Source organism: Bacidia gigantensis, assembly GCF_019456465.1.
Source record: "Bacidia gigantensis strain McMullin 20006 chromosome Unknown contig_125, whole genome shotgun sequence".
NCBI classification, from domain to species: domain Eukaryota; kingdom Fungi; phylum Ascomycota; class Lecanoromycetes; order Lecanorales; family Ramalinaceae; genus Bacidia; species Bacidia gigantensis.
In genome coordinates, this window is record NW_025408591.1 from 1,088,406 (window position 1) to 1,106,435 (window position 18,030).

The 18,030-nt window shown below is 34.2% G+C and overlaps 5 protein-coding genes across 5 annotated transcripts; 3 read left to right on the top strand and 2 right to left on the bottom strand.

Moving 5' to 3' along the window:
- Positions 1–9,089: 9,089 nt before the first annotated feature.
- KY384_001120 (uncharacterized protein) lies at positions 9,090–10,034 on the bottom strand (the record flags this gene model as incomplete). The annotated part of the gene is made up of 1 exon (XM_044809652.1): positions 9,090–10,034. The coding sequence occupies one exon, from the start codon at positions 10,032–10,034 to the stop codon at positions 9,090–9,092; it is 945 nt and encodes a 314-aa protein (XP_044673559.1).
- Positions 10,035–11,140: 1,106 nt separating this feature from the next.
- On the top strand, positions 11,141–12,341 carry KY384_001121 (uncharacterized protein; the record flags this gene model as incomplete). Its single annotated transcript, XM_044809653.1, has 2 exons — positions 11,141–12,213; positions 12,281–12,341. The coding sequence occupies 2 exons, from the start codon at positions 11,141–11,143 to the stop codon at positions 12,339–12,341; spliced, it is 1,134 nt and encodes a 377-aa protein (XP_044673560.1).
- A 640-nt stretch (positions 12,342–12,981) lies between these two features.
- On the top strand, positions 12,982–13,860 carry KY384_001122 (uncharacterized protein; the record flags this gene model as incomplete). The annotated part of the gene is made up of 2 exons (XM_044809654.1): positions 12,982–13,244; positions 13,272–13,860. 2 exons carry the CDS (start codon positions 12,982–12,984, stop codon positions 13,858–13,860), a joined length of 852 nt encoding a protein of 283 aa, XP_044673561.1.
- Positions 13,861–14,218: 358 nt separating this feature from the next.
- On the bottom strand, positions 14,219–15,424 carry KY384_001123 (uncharacterized protein; the record flags this gene model as incomplete). Its single annotated transcript, XM_044809655.1, has 1 exon — positions 14,219–15,424. One exon carries the CDS (start codon positions 15,422–15,424, stop codon positions 14,219–14,221), a length of 1,206 nt encoding a protein of 401 aa, XP_044673562.1.
- A 317-nt stretch (positions 15,425–15,741) lies between these two features.
- KY384_001124 (uncharacterized protein) lies at positions 15,742–17,409 on the top strand (the record flags this gene model as incomplete). Its single annotated transcript, XM_044809656.1, has 4 exons — positions 15,742–15,788; positions 15,834–15,992; positions 16,043–16,103; positions 16,159–17,409. 4 exons carry the CDS (start codon positions 15,742–15,744, stop codon positions 17,407–17,409), a joined length of 1,518 nt encoding a protein of 505 aa, XP_044673563.1.
- Between the last annotated feature and the right edge of the window lie 621 nt (positions 17,410–18,030).

An 18,030-nucleotide genomic window follows, 5' to 3' on the forward strand; every position in this document is an offset into this window, starting at 1 on the left:
AGTTTCTTTAGATAAAATTATTTTATTTTATAAATATATAGTAGCTTAGAATAAGTAGCTAGTTCTTACTTATTTAAGTTATTAAAGATATTATATTACTTATCTATCTTTTTCTTAAGAAAAGCTAAATCGTATTTTTAATTATATTTATTATATTTAATATAGCGAATTAACTAAATAGTTTTTATATATTTAAAACTTTAAGAAATATAGTTTTTATAATAATATATAATAATATAATAACTATAATATTTTCTTTTCTTAAAAATATAATAATAGTATTAAGTATTATTATTAAAGGATTATATAATATAACTAAGAAAGTTATATAATAAAGGAAATTAATAACTAAAAATAATTATATTAAAGAAAAAAATAATATTATAACTTTGTATAATAAGTGTAACTAAATAACTATTATAATATAAAGACTATAGCTATACTAAATTACTAGGAAAAATAACTAAAAGGAAAAAAAGATAGCTAAAATACTTAAGTATACTTAAGTGTTAAAAGTACTAAATAACCTCTAAATTAAATAAGCTTAAAGTAATTAAAAGTTAAATACTATTAAATAGGTTAAGTAAAGTTATATATATAGAACCTTTTATTCCCCTTCTTAAATAAATTTTCTTATATTTAATATAAGTTTTATTTTTTATTATAAAATTTAAAATAATTATAACTTAATTCTATTTTACTATCTTGCCTTTACTTGCCTTCTAACTACTACTTATATTCTAGGAGAACTAACCTACTAACTTGTAGTTAAATTAGCTAATATTATTTACTAGTTTAAATACTAGGGTCGTAATACGCCCTTCTACTTTTTAGACTAAGTAGTAGCTAAATACTAGCTTACTAAGCTAACTAACTAGCTAAAGCAATTAGTATAAATATTGCTTTTTAAAAAACTAGAGCAGAAATATTATATAATAGAAAAAGATAATTATATCTATTATATTATATTATTGCTATTTAGCTTCTATATCCTCTAGCCTATTACTTTCTAGCTTTTTCGCTTTTTAGTAGTAAATAAGCGAGATAGCTTATATTGCTTTTTTTATAATAAGAACTTTTTATGCTAGCAATAATTATATTAGTAACAATTATTGCTATAACTATAATAGCCTTATATTAAATACTAATTCTATTAATTAATTAATTATTTATTACTTAAGTTATTTATTAATACGCTTATTTATTAAAAATACTGTTGATTAACTATTTTGCTATTTTTATAAGCTAGCTTCTAATACGCTACTAATAGAAGCTTTATTATATATTGATTATAATATTATTACCCTTGTTTTCTAACTTTATAATTTCCGCTAAAATAGTAGTTTCCTATCGGAATTTAATAATATTACAAATTCTATTTTTAAATATATTAATAGTAATATATTATACCCTCTAAAAGAATAGCAAAAGATATTATTTTTTTATATTTAAAAAACTTGTTCTAGATTAACTAAGCCTAAGCTTATTTAGCTTTTAGACTAGATAGTTAATAAGCTAGTATTTTAAAGAGCGATTTAGATTTTTATATATTAGATTTAAAATTTCTATAACTTTTTAACTTAATTACTTTTAATACTAATAGTTTTATTTTTAATAAATTTAAATAAAAATAAATTAAACTTTGATATTTCTTATCAACTATTAATATATAATTAGACTTTAGTTAAGGAAAAGATTTATTTTAAATTAATTAGTTTATATTGAGAATACTTATTATCTATTTTCGAAAGTATTTTTAAAATAAATAAAGCTACTTAAGCTTAAATATACTAAATTATAAATAATTCTTTATAAATTACTTTTTATAGTTTTTGATTGCTTTTAAAACTGCTAGGTCCTCTTAGCCTACTTAGTTTTTAAAGCCTAGAAGGAAATAACAGTTAAGGAATTTTATATTATAATAATAATTATTAAAATGCTACTAATATTAGCTTTTTTAATCCTTAATATAATAGTAAAACTGTTAAAAAAAGATCTCCGTCTATAGAATATATTAGAAAAAAAAATTATTTTTATAATATATATTTATTCCTAGAATATAGCGTAAAAATAGTTAGAACTAACCTTTAAATATACTTAAAAAGTAATATATTATTTTAATAGTTAATAGAAATAAATAATAATATAAAATACTTTATTTAGTTAGGTAAAGGAATTAATAAATAAAGCTATATTTTAATTAATTATTTTTATAAACTAACTAATATTACTATAAATAGCTTACTTAAGGAATAATATTTATTATATAATATAGTAGCTAGTTAAAAGCTTTAAAAATACACTTAATATATTTTCTATATAGCTAAAAATACTAAGTTTAATAATATTAATATAGAATTTTAAGTTAATTTTTACTGCTTACGAAATAATACTAGTCTAAAAGTATTCTTAACTAATATAGATAAACTTAAATATAACTAATAAAATTATATATTAAAAATAATAAAAAATAGTAGTTTTTAACTATTAATTAATTATTTTTAAATAAATAGAAACGCTAGAATATTTTAGTAGTTTAGTTAATATTACCTAGAATAGCTATTATTTTTTAATTGGTTTTATTAGTAAAACTTTTATTCTTTTTATTCTATAAATTAAAACTTGGATCTAAAATAAAATAATATTTATTTTAATTAATATAGGAGACTTTATAATTAAAGCCTTTTATATTAAAATTTGTAGGGAAATTATTATTTAAGTTAAAACTAGTTTTTAAATATACTATAGCAGTAGCGTTTTTTTCCTTTATTAATAAATTATTTATTACTTATTAATAGCTTTGCAAATTAGTCTAATTTACTATTCTATAAAAATACTAATACTTTTAATAATTTAAACTAAAAGTATTAGAATTAAAGCCTTTGTTTTAGGTAAGATAAGCAACTGAATTTTGGTTTAAAAGTTTATTATAAAGAATTCTTAGACGAAAACGCCTTAGACTAGTATAATATTAATACTAATTATAAGAGGAGTTAAAGTTTATATTAATATAATATTAATTTTTAAATATTATAAAATAAGTAAGCTTAATATAATTATAATTAAAATATTAAAAAAGCTATTAATGAAAATACTAATTTAAATAAACTATTAGCGTTTTTTATTAGCTTTCTATTAATAAGCAATAATTGCTAATATTGTTTAAAATATTTCAAAATAAGGAATACTTTATTCCAATACTTATATAATAAATAAAATACTTATTTTCTTTATAGAATAGTAATTAGGAATAATACTTAAGTTAAAGCAATACTAGAATAAAATATTAACACTTTATAGGCTATATTAAGAGAAAAAGCTATATTGCTTTTAATAATAGTTTTATTAGATTTAGCGCTAAGCTATTTATTCTATAAATATATTTATATTAAATTAAATATAATTATTGCTAAAAGTATTTTTAATACTTGCTTTAATTCTAGATATAAAATTATTATTATTAATAAAGAATTATTTTATTAGTTTATATTAGAAGCTAAAATTAAATTACTTTTTTTAGTAATTTTTATTTATAATATTAGAAATAATATATATGAGTTATAAAAATATATAAATATTTTTTTATTTATTAATAGCGACCTAAATAAATATTTTATTTAAGTATAAATAAATATAAAAATTTATTTTATTAGTAAACTATATACTAATATTCTAATTAATAATAATATAATTATTCTATAGAAAATATATATTAATCCTATAGATAGCTAGCTTAAAATTAGGGCTTATTAAAATATAGTTGTATTAATAATAGCTATACTAAAAATACTAGCTATTTACTAGGGAATTTAAGCTAAAAAAATAATTATTCTTTTAATAATAATAGTTTTAATTTTTATTTAATATAAAGAAATTCCAACTAAATAAAATTTCTATTTAAACTATTATATAAAGGGGATTTAGGCTATAATAGAGGGATATATACTTATATAGTTAATTTATTATTTTCCTTTATATAAATAAAAAATTCTATACTTTAGAATATTATTATTTTAAAACAAATATTATTAAAATTAATAATAAAATATATATAAAATAGATATTATATAATTAAGCTATTAGCGGCCTTTTAGCCGCTTATTTATAATTATTTAAAAAGCTAATAGGCTAGAAAGTAAAACTTGCTATAAAAGTAGTTACTTTTTTAGTGTTATTTAATTCTAATATAATATAGTTAATAGAATTATTAAAAGTACTTTCTAGTATAATAAATAATTTATTACTAGTATAATTAATACTATTAATTAATCTAACCTTAAAGTATATATTGCCTAATAATATAAAAGTTTATAGTTTATTAAATAATATAATATAAATTTTTAAAGTAGTAGAAAAATATCCTAATATCTAAATCGATTAAAGTTAGATAATTAATATTCTAAAACTAGAATATATACTAATACCTTTAATCTTTAATACTAACTTAAAATTATAATAACTTTATTTATTAAAACTAAAGAATAAAAAAGTTATTAATAAAACCTATAATAAGCTTTATTCTTAAAAGAAAAGAAAATAATTAAATTAACTAATAGAATTTAGCTATCTAGTTTTTATTATATAGTATAATATACTAGATAGTCTTAAAAAAAGAATTATTATTAATATTTATAGGTTAAATAAAATTATTAAGGTTAATATTTATTTGCTACTACTATAGTCTAATATTATTAATCTTATTATAGGATATTTATATATTAATATTATTAATACTTTAGCGTAGTTTTACTAGTTTTTTATTTAGTTTAAAAATTACTATAAATTTATTATTATTTTATATTATAGTTAGGAATAATTAAATATTTATTTAATAAAGTATAAAGGGTTACTGCCCTATATATAAAGGTAGATAGATAAACTATTTAAAAAACTTTAAGGATTTATAAAAGTATATATAAATAATATTATTATATATTCTAAAATACATAAAGAATATTTAGCTTATTTCTATTAATTTTTTTTACTTTACTAGAAATTATAAATTATACTTAGTCTTAGGAAATTATATTTAAATTATCTATTACTTATTATCCTTAAATAATATATTAACTATTTTAGTTTAATAATAATTATAAATAAGATTAAAGTAATATAGGGGTTAAAATTTCCTAGGATATTAAAAAATCTAGAATATTATCTAAGTTTAATAAGCTAATTAAAAAGTTTAATCTATAGCTACTCTTAAAAGGTTTAAATACTTTAAAATTGGAAAACAATACTAATAAAATAGCTTAAAACAAAAAGAACTAGATAAAAGCATTAGAGTATAATAGTTTTAGTTATAACCTTAATATATTAAGAACTTAAGTTATTTTAGCAACTTTAAAAAGCATTTTAGGAGCTAGTATTTTTTATTTTTTATAACTTTTTAAAATGTTTATATATTAATATTAATTTATTTAAAGTATAAGGCTTTACTATTATACTTTATTATATTAAAAATAACTTAGGATTAGAAAAGTCTTTTTTACAAATATTAGTTTAGCTAATAATATTCTTAAATAAAAACTTAAATAATATAGAAAAATAATATTAGCTTATAGAATTAGAAATAGCTAGAATTATATAAATTTTAAAAAAGATATAGTATATAGTAAAGTTGACTTTAAAAAAACTAATAGTTATTTATACTAATTATGCCGCTATAGTAAATATTGTTTATTAAATAAGCTTTATTACTTCTAGTATAAATAAGCTAAACTTTAAGCTAGTTAAAGCTTTTTAATATTTATTAAGTTTTAATATTAATATTTAATATAAGCTAAGTAAGTCTAATATTATTCTAAATATATTATTATACTTAGAAAGATTAGCTAAAAGTACTTTTAATAAAACTAATTATATTAAAGAATTAAAAGCACTTTATACTATTGCTTTTAATAAACTATTTATTATAGATAAGCTTTATATATTCTATATCTTTTTTGTTGAAATATTTAATAATTTTAAATAGAAATTAAAAAATATATATAAAAGTAATAAAAAATAGAAGAAAATATTAACTCTATTTAAGTCTAAGAATAATAATAATAAAGAGGTATATAATATTAATATTAAATTCTAGATATATAATAATCTAATCTATAAAATTAATAATAAAAAAAGTAAAAAGCAGCTTTATATTTCATATTCTTTAAAGTAAAATATTTTTTATTTTACTTATAATTTATCTAGTTATAGTAGTTTTTATTATACTTATAACTATATATTTTTATTATTTTTTATCTATTAGCTTTATAAGCGATTAAAGAACTATCTTTCCTATTATCCTAAATACTAGTTTTATTAAATAACCTACTATTTGCTATATAGATAGCTATAGCTAATAGATATACTAGTAATTTTATTCTTTACTATTACTATAAACTTTATTATAAACTTGCTAGAGTTTAGACTAAATAAACTTAATATATTCTTTATTTTAATATATAAGTTTTTAAAAAAAATACTTTTAATTACTAAGAAGAAAAACTAGTTAGCTAAATAGTAGGCTAATATTATATTAAAGGAGTTTCTACTATAAGATTAAAAAATCCTAGGCTACTTTATCTTAGACTATAATATATAGTTTATATTGTTGTTTTAGTATATAATTTTCTAAATGTTAAGTATAGAACTATTTATATTAATAGTGTACTACTTTTAAACTAATAGTTAATTAGAAAAAACTAATTAAATAATTGAAATCGCTTTAAGATTCTATTACTTTTAATTAGACTATATTAACTAGGTCAATATTCTCCTATTTATTAGTACTTTATTTAATAATTCTATTTATTTAATAATGAATTTCGCCTTAAATAAAATCGTCTATAGCTTTAAAGTAAAGGATATTATAAATCTATTAAATAATTTATTATTAAAAGATTTTAATTAGCTATATTTAATTAAAAAGGAAAAAGCTAATAATATATTTTTATTTGCAAATACTATAATAAAAGTTCAATATAATTAACAATATATTAGTATTGATTTTTATTTTAATAATAGTATTTATTTAATATTATATAAAAAATATATAATTCTAAGCTTTTATAATTATAAACTAGGGCAACAATAGGTTAAACTTTTTAAAGTCTTTAAAAAGGTTAGTAAAATAGTATATTAACTTAAATTTCCGCTTATAATAAATATCTACTTTATAGTATTAGTAGCGTAGCTAGAAAAAATATTAATATAAAAAAGAATCCCTATAAATAAGTATGTTAGGAAAAGATACTAGTAATTAAAGTTAAAGGTTTTAAAGAAAACAATTAATATAAAATAGAAAAGCTTTTAAAATATAAGATTTATTATAATAAGTTTAGCTATTTTATAAAATAAAAAACATTTAGGTATAAATATAATATCTAGTACTATTAGGATAATCTTATTAAAGGAGCAAAGGATCTAGTAGATAAATATAATACTGCTTACCTAATTAATTAAATTTTAAAGTAATACTAAATCGATTAAATTCTAGAATAATATTAGATTAAACTACTTTTAATATAGCGACGAAGGCGCGGTCGACCGCGCTAGTTATAATAATCTAAAAGTACTTTTTAATATAATTAATAATAGATATTCTTTTTAAATATTAATATATACTAGTATTTTATATAATATAGTATAGTATAGAAATAGTTATTATAGCTATTAGAACTTTTTAATTAGTATCGATTATTATCTAGATTATATATTAACTTAAGTAATATATATATCCGACGCGGACGTTAGTCTTTTTTCGTTCTTTGTAGGCATTGATAGGGAGAGCAGTTTTAGTTGTCTGGAACTAATTCCGCTCTCGCTCTTAGCTGCATCTTAGATTAATCTTAGATCTTAGTAGTTTTAAATAATAATAAGATTACGATTCTAGACAATATATCTATAACTAGTCTATTTTGGGCTATACTTTGCTGCACTGTATTAGAAGTATATTTCTAGTAAATCTATATATAGGAATTTTTTTATATACGTAGATATAATGATTAAACTTATATAGAATAAATTTAAAACTTGACAATCTATTTTTTATACTATGAATATAAAGCAAATAAATTTTTAAATTAATTAAGCAACACTAGAGACTACTTAGTTCTTTTCCTAAAAAGGTTAGAAATATACATCATTCGAAAAAGCCCTGAGTAGACGCCCAGCTTCAAAGTCCCTAGGACTTTGCTCTCGAGGTCTTACGCATTTTGAGTCACATTATCAAAGATCGAACTCGAGCCTTTGCAATTCGATCTATTGATGTGCAGTGAGTAATATCGATTTATTTGTATATTTCATTTCAGTAGACTAGCCTCTGTTGTCAATCAAGTAGGATCAGGGAGCTTCAGCGATCCAACTAATCTCAATCGCTGATAAAACTAATGACCGGGGCCTTTCCATCGCCTCGTCGACCACGACTCTCACGAAATCCAATTCTTCGAGTGATGGTTCATCATGTTGTTGCTAACTTGTTGAGACGCATGAGTTATGGCCCTCTTGATGTACTCGTGCGTCTTGCTGAACAGTCCATGTCGATTTATCTTGTTACCTATTTCAGCGACCATAACCACCTCCATCCTAGACCTGAATTTTTGTGGGACTCATAGATGTGAAACGTCTGTTCCGGATACTTTTCCATGGCTTCATTGTCCTTTCTGATTCGTCTGCGTTACTGATCAGTTGATCAAAGGCTCTCATCTACTTTTGAGAAAGAAAACCCCAGACTTGCCGAGCGGGCAATGGAGAATGTCTAGAGCAACCTCTCAACTTTTGCTCGTCTTGCGCAACGAAGCTAAGTGGCTCCCTGTTTCTCCAACGTGTAAGCATCTGTCGCGGTACGGCAGCTCCGAGACTGAGAGGGCAAACAACATGTCCCCACGGAAAAACTGTCGTTCCATGCCGTCAGTTGAAAACTAATGATCGCGGAGCGCAAAATCTAGTTGCTGGAACCTTTTGCCTCAATTTGTTGAAATGGCCAAGATGGAACTCTCCTCTTCGGGACAAGGTGAACTTGAAGCCTTTCAGTCCAACTTCATCGAGGTCATTGAGACTATCTGCAAGTTCTCCACAATGTCTTTGCGGTTTGAAGGTTGCGCTTAATTGCTATCAGTGATCTCATCAGTATCGCTGCTCAAACTAGCATCATCCTCATCCTCATCCTCCTCTTCCATCTCAACATCGCTCCCTTCAATAGGCACTCCCATATGCCTTCTTCTCTTGACCTCATCAATCTTGATTTCTCTAAGACGCCGTCGTTTCTTTCTAGCCGCTTTGATCTCATCCTCCTGCTTTCGTCTCCAACTAGCTCGCTCCAATTCTTTCATTCTCTCTTTCGTCGATTGAAGCTGCTGAGCTATCGATGTGTTCTGTTTCTTGAGCTCTATAGATGTCTCAGAATCTTGACCAAAGCCACTGTCGTCTTGAGCGACTGTTTCAGCCAAGTATTCTTGCAGAAGACCTGGTAAGAAAGATGGCTGGGTAAGTTCCTCGCAGAAGCTGTTGTAATCTGTTGCATTTGTGGCCGGCAGGTCTGTGCATAATTGAACCGAGATATTGTAGTCTTGAGGGATTCCTGTTGTCCCGCGATTCGTATCCGTCACATTCTCGTATCTTGGCTTGACAACATTGTGGAGCTTCAATGACTTCTTGGGTAAATTTAGAAAGCCGATTGGGGGTAGCATCTTTAGGTTCGTGACAGGAGCCGCAAAATCTGCAATCTGTCTGTATCGTCCGCTTGAAATATCCCAAGAAAGAATCTTTCCGTCTTCGTGTCCAGAGAGAATGAAAGTTCCATCGTAGCTCACTGCCAAACACAGTGCTGAGGATTTATGGTCTCCTTTAGTCGTCCATACATCTGCTTCCAATAACTGTGTAGGCGTATATTGCTGACTACGGTCGTGAAGTGGATGGACAAGGGATGAGCCCTTGTAAAAGTCGATGATCTGTAGATTGCCATCTTCGTATCCAACGTACGCAGCTCTACCAACAGAGTCCAGGTCTACACACAGAGGCAGATTCGGCAGTAAGTAACTGTGTAGCATTGTTCCCTCATGGTAGTCCCACACAAAACACTTTTGGTCCCTTGCTAAAGAAACTGCAATGTCATTTCTACTGGCACTGTGCCCAAACACCAGGGAGGTGAGGGCGGCACGATGCTGAGAGAAAGTACGTGATGGAGAAAGAGATACATCACGATCAAAGTAGTCTGAAGGAAACGACAGCAATTTGGGGAGCGACCAGAGATGAACATTCTGATCATCTGACCCAGAGAGAATGAAATTGGAGGTTATATCAATGGCAAGGCAATTGACTTTTTGCAGATGTTGCTGGCCAGTAAAGACCTGTCTTCCTGAAGCAAGCTACTTACATTAGAGACATCGTCGGAAAGGGATCGTACATAGGACCGACCTCCCAAATGATGAGTCTCCCTTCGTGAGTCCCAATTATGAGGATACCTGCTCCCTTGCTGTGGCCAGCAAGTGCGATGCAGCTGATCTTCTCTGGAAATGGCACGACCGCTTCTAAAGTATTTCGCTCTCGATTGTAAACGTGGATGGTAGCCTTATCGGACTGAGCTGCAAAAACATGAGAATCACTGACGGCAAGACAATTTGGCTTGCTGAGGCTTTTTTGAACGTAGATTTCAAGCCGGGTTGAGGCTGGAAATCGTGGAAATGGATTCCAATAGCTGTTCGAGTATTTGGTTTTTCTGGATTCTCGGTCGCTGCTACGAATGATTCCCTTAGCATTTTGTTCGGTAAATGGACACATAAAGCGCTACGTGTGGTGTCTAGCCTGGGATGAGGAAAAGATAGATCTAAAGCCACGCTAAGGCCGGCTTCGATTACTAGCGTGCGGCTTCATCACCTTTGGATCTTAGAGCACGGACGAACTACCAACCTCGGCAGGTACAAGGCAATGGTGGCTTTGATCACGCCCGTAGAGTTACGACAGATCGCAAATATGGCAGGGTTGGTGGAATGCCATGATCGCAGAGTGCAGACGACTGCGTGTCTTACTCCCTGTATCCGCACCATGAATTGAAGTCTGGACAGAAGCTCCACAGGCCCTAGCGCTGATGCAAAGCTCTGTCTCTACCCAAATTCGCCCTCATACTCGAACGTTGGCCTTCTCCTAGCGGACAGATATGGCTATCGATCCCGGACAAAAGTATTCTGTCGTAGACACCATTCGCCAATCACCTCCTCTAGACCTCTCTACGCCTGTGGATGACGCTTGGGTGAAAGACAAGACTATACTCATCACAGGAGGGGCAAGTGGTTTTGGTGAAGGCTTTTTCAGGAGATGGGCGGCAGGAGGCGCAACCGTAGTCATTGGGGACATAACCGTGGAAAGGGGTGACAAATTGGTTAGAGACGTTGCTCGGGAGACTGGGAACAAGAACCTACATTTTCTCCATTGCGATGTCACAGATTGGCAGAGTCAGGTTGACTTCTTCAAAGCGGCTGTCAAAATTAGTCCTCATAAAGGCATTGATTGTGTCGTTGCAAACGCCGGCAAAATCGATACGAAAGGCACCTTCGAAAACCCACGGGATCTCGATTCATTGACTCCACCAACTCCGGCATTCGGTGTCTTAGACGTCAATTTGAAAGGCGCCATGTATACCACTCATCTTGCCCTTTTCTGGCTGCCTCGAAATCCAAGCTCAATAGCTGCAAGTCCCACGTCTGATCCCGTCAACACAAAGAGAGACCGTCACTTGCTCTTCATATCTTCTCTCGCAGGCATAGGCCCCATACCTGGCCAGACAGAGTACACCGCATCTAAGCATGCGCTCGTGGGTCTCTACAGGAGTCTCAGAGCTACAACATTCAGGCACGGTGTCCGCATCAACATGCTCTGTCCATCTCATATTGCTACTCCTCTACAAACGGCTCCGTTACGTATGTTGCTCGCTGGTGGATCCATGGGCGAATGCGATGATGTAGTCGAGGCTGCCACACGATTTGTGGCAAGCCCTCAGATTGTAGGCAGAGCATTATTAGTGGGCCCGAAGATGAGCGTTGAGAGCGACAGCGATGGTCACTGGAGCTGGAGTGATAAACAGACCGGTGAGGAGAGAGCAATGATGGAGATCTTTGCGCATGATTGGGAAGAAACAGAGACCTCACAGAGGCGGGTCATCCGAGCGCTCAACAAGGTGGTTGAAATCAAAGGCTGGACTGGCTGGTTTGTGGATGTTCTCAAGGCCATTCGGTATGGGTTGGGTTTTTGATCTTGTAAGTGAGCAAACGTGTGAACGCATAGCCTTGAGGCATTCCAGTTTGAAAAGGAAAGAAAATGTGACGAAGTTCGTTCCTTGCCTTTCCGAATATAAAGTTTGAAAGCATGACGTCCCATGCATCCCATCATGTTCAATATATGTCAGTGATAGTGGGGCATGGCGACCTGAGTGTTGTCGGTGATTGCTGAGTGCGGGAAAGGCGACCACAAATCTCTGGCCTACAGTATCACAGCATAGTAAGAATATGGCAACAATTCGAACACCATTTGGCTCACTGCCCTCTACGCCTTCTGAAAAGGCAAGTAATCAATCTTTTTGGACGCCCGCTCCAAAACAAATTCCATGGACTGCGAGCCCAGCTCGCAGAAGATCCTTTTGGAGCGTGACACCTCGAAAGGCTTTCTTGGCTTTCTGCATACTGTTCGGCGTGATACTTTTCAATAGCCTGTTGGTATGGCTGAATGGCTCTGCTGTGGGTGTGGTAAAATTCTTATTAGATTTTTAACTAATGTGCACGAAAGCCTCGTCGCCCTGCCTACCTTACACAGGAATCTTCCTATAATACCACCGTGCTTTCAAATGCAGCTTTTCAGCCACCAGAATCATTACCTTACCGCTATCCAGATACAATCGACACCTTCTCCACATACAAATACCGCAACACGTGCAACATCTCCTCGCTCGACCTTCACTCTCCGTTCGCCCCTCTCTGCAATGACCGTAGATCCCTACTCAACGCCATGTCTGGCGGCGGACGCATTGGCTTCGACGCCCCCTACATGCCTCGAGGCTGCGACATGCGATGGTTCTCCACCGAAGAGATCTGTGAAATTTTATCCCGGTTCGAGAACGTCATCATCATCGGTGACAGCATGATGAGACACGTCATAGGTAGCATCAACGTGTTGATCAGGAAGGATTTAGGATATGGGGCCGTGACTGATTGGAATTTTTCGCCGGAGGAAAGGTTTGCTCTTGCTGCAGGTATCAAATTACAAGGGTTGTGAGAGCTGATTTCCAAGATACATAGACGCGACTGTTTCTGCAATTACCAATTCAACGTCAAGGCTTGCTCGATCCAAGGTATCTTCAAGACTGCCGACGTCGTAAAGAACGACCCAGATAGCGTCGTCTGCCCGCCCAACACCATCGAGGTGATGATTGAGCAAATGATCAAATTCCCTATCCCGCCCGAGGAACTGTCCCGCTTGCATGACCTACTTCCTGCTACAAAGCCCAAGCGCCCTTACGCTTTCATCTTTGGCCACGGTCTCTGGAATGATCTGGACTTACAAGCCACGCTCTATTGGCTTGATTTAATTCTAGACAACATTAAGGAGAAAGCTCACTGGCTTGCTCCTAGCTCTGGTTCCCAGTCAGCCAAAGCAGGCGAGGGCAAAAGATATGAAAGAAAGCGTGATAAAACTTTCTTTCCGAAATTGTTCTTGACACCAAATGCGTCAGGGCGGGAAAAGCCGGATGAGTGGTTGGTGAGTCAAGGGAACAAGGCACTGATGATTTTTGAAGAGAGTGTGGGGATTGAAGTGGAGAGGAGAGGAGTGGAACATCTGGGAACCTGGAACATGAGTGCGCAGAGTAATAAGTTCGATGGAGTGTGAGTCGATATTCTGTCTACCTGATCGAGTTGAGGACAAGCATTACATTGGCTGACTCAAGAGTAGACACGTTGACCTCAGAGGCAATCTTATAAAGGCGATGATGGTGCTGAATTGGTTGAACATGTTGAAGGTGGAGGAATTTTGAGGTGCCTTGGGGGTGGAATATTTGACGCCCGCCCAAATCGCTAAACAGAACGATCGTGACTTATCACTGCCGGCATTGATGATCTGGACTTAATAGTATGGACGAGTCAATTCGTTCGCAGAAAAGTCATCTTCGTCGTCTTTCAGTTAGTTACAGCCGAAGGCGGCCTGCTTTCGAAATCTTTTAACAAGGGCTATTATTTAAGACTTATCATTACCTCTCCTCCTCCTCACCAACTCTTTCGTAACCTCTGGTACCCCTTTTCATTCGCTCGGCCAAGCCCATTTCACCAGCCTTCCTCTGCATACCCGTGACAAAATCTCCTTTCCCGCCCGCCTTCCCGCTCCTCGCTCTTAATCTGTCCTCTTCTTCCCGAGCCCTAGCTTCCTGTTCCTGAATATCCCTTAAGCGGCTAGCACGGCTGATGTCTAGTTCACGAGCGTCTGACTGCATTGCTGCGAGTCTAGCCGCTCGTTCCTCTGCTGAGACAGCTGCTCCGTTCTGCCGTCCATGCTGATATTGGCGATGCCGGGATGGTGGAGGAGAACGAGAACGAGAACGAGATGGAGAGGATGTGTTCCTTCTTTTCCTGCCGTAATCAATTGGGCTGTGTTTACGTGCTGGAAATGAGCGGCTGTGGTGCAGGCGGTTGCCATTAGTGTGTCCATTTTGGTATGAAGACCGTTGTGGTGGAGAGCGTGACCGGTCCGAGTAAGAGGGGGAGCGTCGGCGGTGGTGTGTTGATGGTGAGTGCCGTCTGGCATATGGAGATGGTGAGCGTGAGGAGGAAGTTTCGGAGTGTCTTCTATGGCGATGGTCATGACGGCTTCTCGCGTATCGATCAAAGTCATCATATGAATGCTGGCTTCGGTGGTGGTCTCTGGATTCATCCCGCCGTCTATGGTGACGGTGATGGTGCGTGTGTTTCTTTCGGTTTTTTTCTCTCGACCTTGGAAGCTCTTTCCCGGCTGCTTTAAGAAGTAGACGTCTCTTTACGGGGTCGTTCATGACCGCTTCATACTCCGCCTGCTCTTGTTTCTTAATGGCTAACAACGGATCATCCTGCACTTTCCGAGCTGTATCTCTGACATTGTTGGCATTCTGTTGCCCCATGAAACTCTCCTCCCCTGCATTCTTCTCCAATTGTTTATGCTCTGTTCCCTTGACCAAACCATCGATCCTTCTCTTTCCCAGCAGATACCCTTCCATCTCCTCGGTGGTGCCATTTTGCCCCGCTGATGGACCACTATACATCCAGTCGACCTTTACTTGCTTCCTTGGGCCGCCCGCTGCTTCCTGCATTTCTTGTAATTCTTGGATCTGCCGCTCCTCTTGTCGTTCCTTCATCACCTGTTCGATTCGTTTTCGCTCCTCGAGCGCCTTTTTTTCTTCCTCCCATACTCGCTTTTGATTGCTCATAAGCACCGGGTGCCATGATTTCTTGAGATTGAGATTTGCCCCCCATATTGCTGGTCTTTTGCTCACAGTTGTCCTGGGTGACTTCGAGCGTGTGGTCCTAGAGAGCTGACACGTTCCTTGGTGTAGCGAAAGGTTTCATAGGGAGTGGATGCGTTATCGCGGAGATAAGAGCGCCCGCGTCCTATCGCCGGGGAGCTTGAGCAAGAAAAGGTCTCTAAATGTTCACAACATCTTACGCATGTAACACGAGCTTACAACGACTAGCCATCAAGTTCGAAGCTGAAACCTCTCTTGAATCAGCGGAGGAATCATACAGCATGTCTGACGACGAAGATGATTTCATGCAAGACTCGGATCAGGAGCAGTAAGGGAAACTCTCTCGAAACGAAATCTCACTGACGCAGTCAAGATATGACTTTGAATATGAAGATGACGAAGAGGAGGAGACTGGCGATGTCGGTATCGAAAACAAATATTACAACGCCAAACAGATGAAAGCAGAGAATCCAGATGAAGCAGTGGAGGAATTCCTAGGTTTGCCTGATATGGAGGACGAGAAGGGAGACTGGTTTGCATCTACAATCCAACAACAAGTGACTTGAATGACAGGAAATGCAGGGGTTTCAAAGGATTAAAGCAAGCCACCAAGCTTGAGTTCAAGCTTGGTAAATACAACGATGTATGTCCGCCGTCCGGCGCAGATACTATACAATACTGAATTTCCGTTCATACAGGCAGTCAAACACTACACAGAGCTTCTGACATATGTGAAGTCCGCTGTGACTCGAAATTATGCCGAAAAGTCTATCAACAATATGCTCGATTTCATTGAGAAAGGCGCGGATGACGAAAAGGCCTACCAGTGTATGGAGAAATTCTATTCCAAAACCCTCGATTCATTTCACAGCACCAATAACGAGCGGTTATGGCTCAAGACTAACATAAAACTCTCAAGGCTGTGGCTAGACAGGAAGCAGTACGCTCAGCTGATTAAAAAAGTCCGCGAATTGCATTCAGCTTGTCAAAAAGAGGACGGAACGGTCGACCCTAGCAAAGGAACATACGCGCTCGAGATTTACGCTCTAGAAATCCAGATGTATGCGGACACAAAAAACAACAAGCGACTGAAAGCGCTCTATCAGAGAGCGCTAAAAGTTAAATCTGCCGTTCCGCATCCCAAAGTGATGGGTATCATCCGAGAATGTGGCGGCAAGATGCACATGAGTGAAGAAAATTGGAAAGAAGCTCAGATTGACTTTTTTGAGTCATTTCGCAATTATGACGAGGCCGGGTCGCTGCAGCGAATCCAGATTTTAAAGTACCTGGTACTAACGACCATGCTGATGAAATCTGATATCAACCCATTCGAGTCACAAGAGACTAAACCGTATAAAAATGATCCACGAATATCGGTTATGACAGATCTAGTCGATGCTTATCAACGAAATGAGATCCAGACCTACGAAGCTATTCTTCAGAAGAATAAAGATCTCCTCGAGGATCCATTCATAGCTGAGAATATTGATGAAGTCACGCGTAGTCTTCGTACGAATGGGGTACTTAGGCTAGTCGCGCCATATACTCGGTTCAGTCTTGATTTCATCGCGAAGCGACTTCAGATCTCAGTTGCAGAAGTTCAAGATATCGTTGGGTACTTGATCGTAGACAAGAAGCTAGATGGCAGAATCGACCAAGAAAAAGGCATTGTGGAGATCAACAACCAATCAGATGCTCAGCGCACGCAAGCTTTGGAAAATTGGACCAACGCGGTTGACAAGTTATGGAAAGCCGTCCTCCTCGAAGGTGACGGCTTCAGGGCTGACGAATCGCAATCTTGGGGAGGAGGCGGAGGGTCAGGCATGCCCGCCATGCTAAACACGAGTGGAAGGGGAGACGGAGGATTCGGTTACAGCAAGGCTAAGATGAGTGGGAAAAAGACTCAGGGTGTTGCTGGATCGAGGTTTCGCTTTGACACCAAAGCATGAGGGGATTTTGTTTCCTGGAACATTCTAGTTTGCTCTGACAGAACGGCCCTGTGAAGCCGGCACCGCTTGGCTGCAGGGGCTGGCTTGAGACACTTGCCACCTGATCTGGTTCAGTAAGGGTCGGCTTGTTCGACGGCATGACGGCCGTTGACCCTTGGAGGAAAGAGCCGTGCCTCCGGTCCAGCAACGCCATGGCATAGCGTTCGGGGAAAAGGCCGATGGACGGTCAAAAAGGGGTGTCTGGTCTGGACGAGCTGGTGGATACTTAGCCGATGGAGGGTAGTGAGGGAAGGATACTACCATCTAGAATCGCAAGCCACCCGCTCATACATAGAACCTAAATCTCGGACAGAAGACAGCACATTTAGCCTCCGCAAGCATCCTTTGACTGAGCCTAACATGCTGGTCACCCGTGATTGATCGTCTTCCCCATCCAAGCGTAGCCGTCTGCTAGAAGTGTAGGGCCCCTTTCCCTTGTAGATTGGTAGGTCCAGAGCAGTTCTAGAAACAGTGGCAAGTTGAAGCTAGTCATTGCGTGCATCGGATAAGGCTCAAAATGCGGGAGAGCATCCTGTACGATTTCATATGTCCGTACCGGTATTTGTTAGCTGGTTGAAAGGG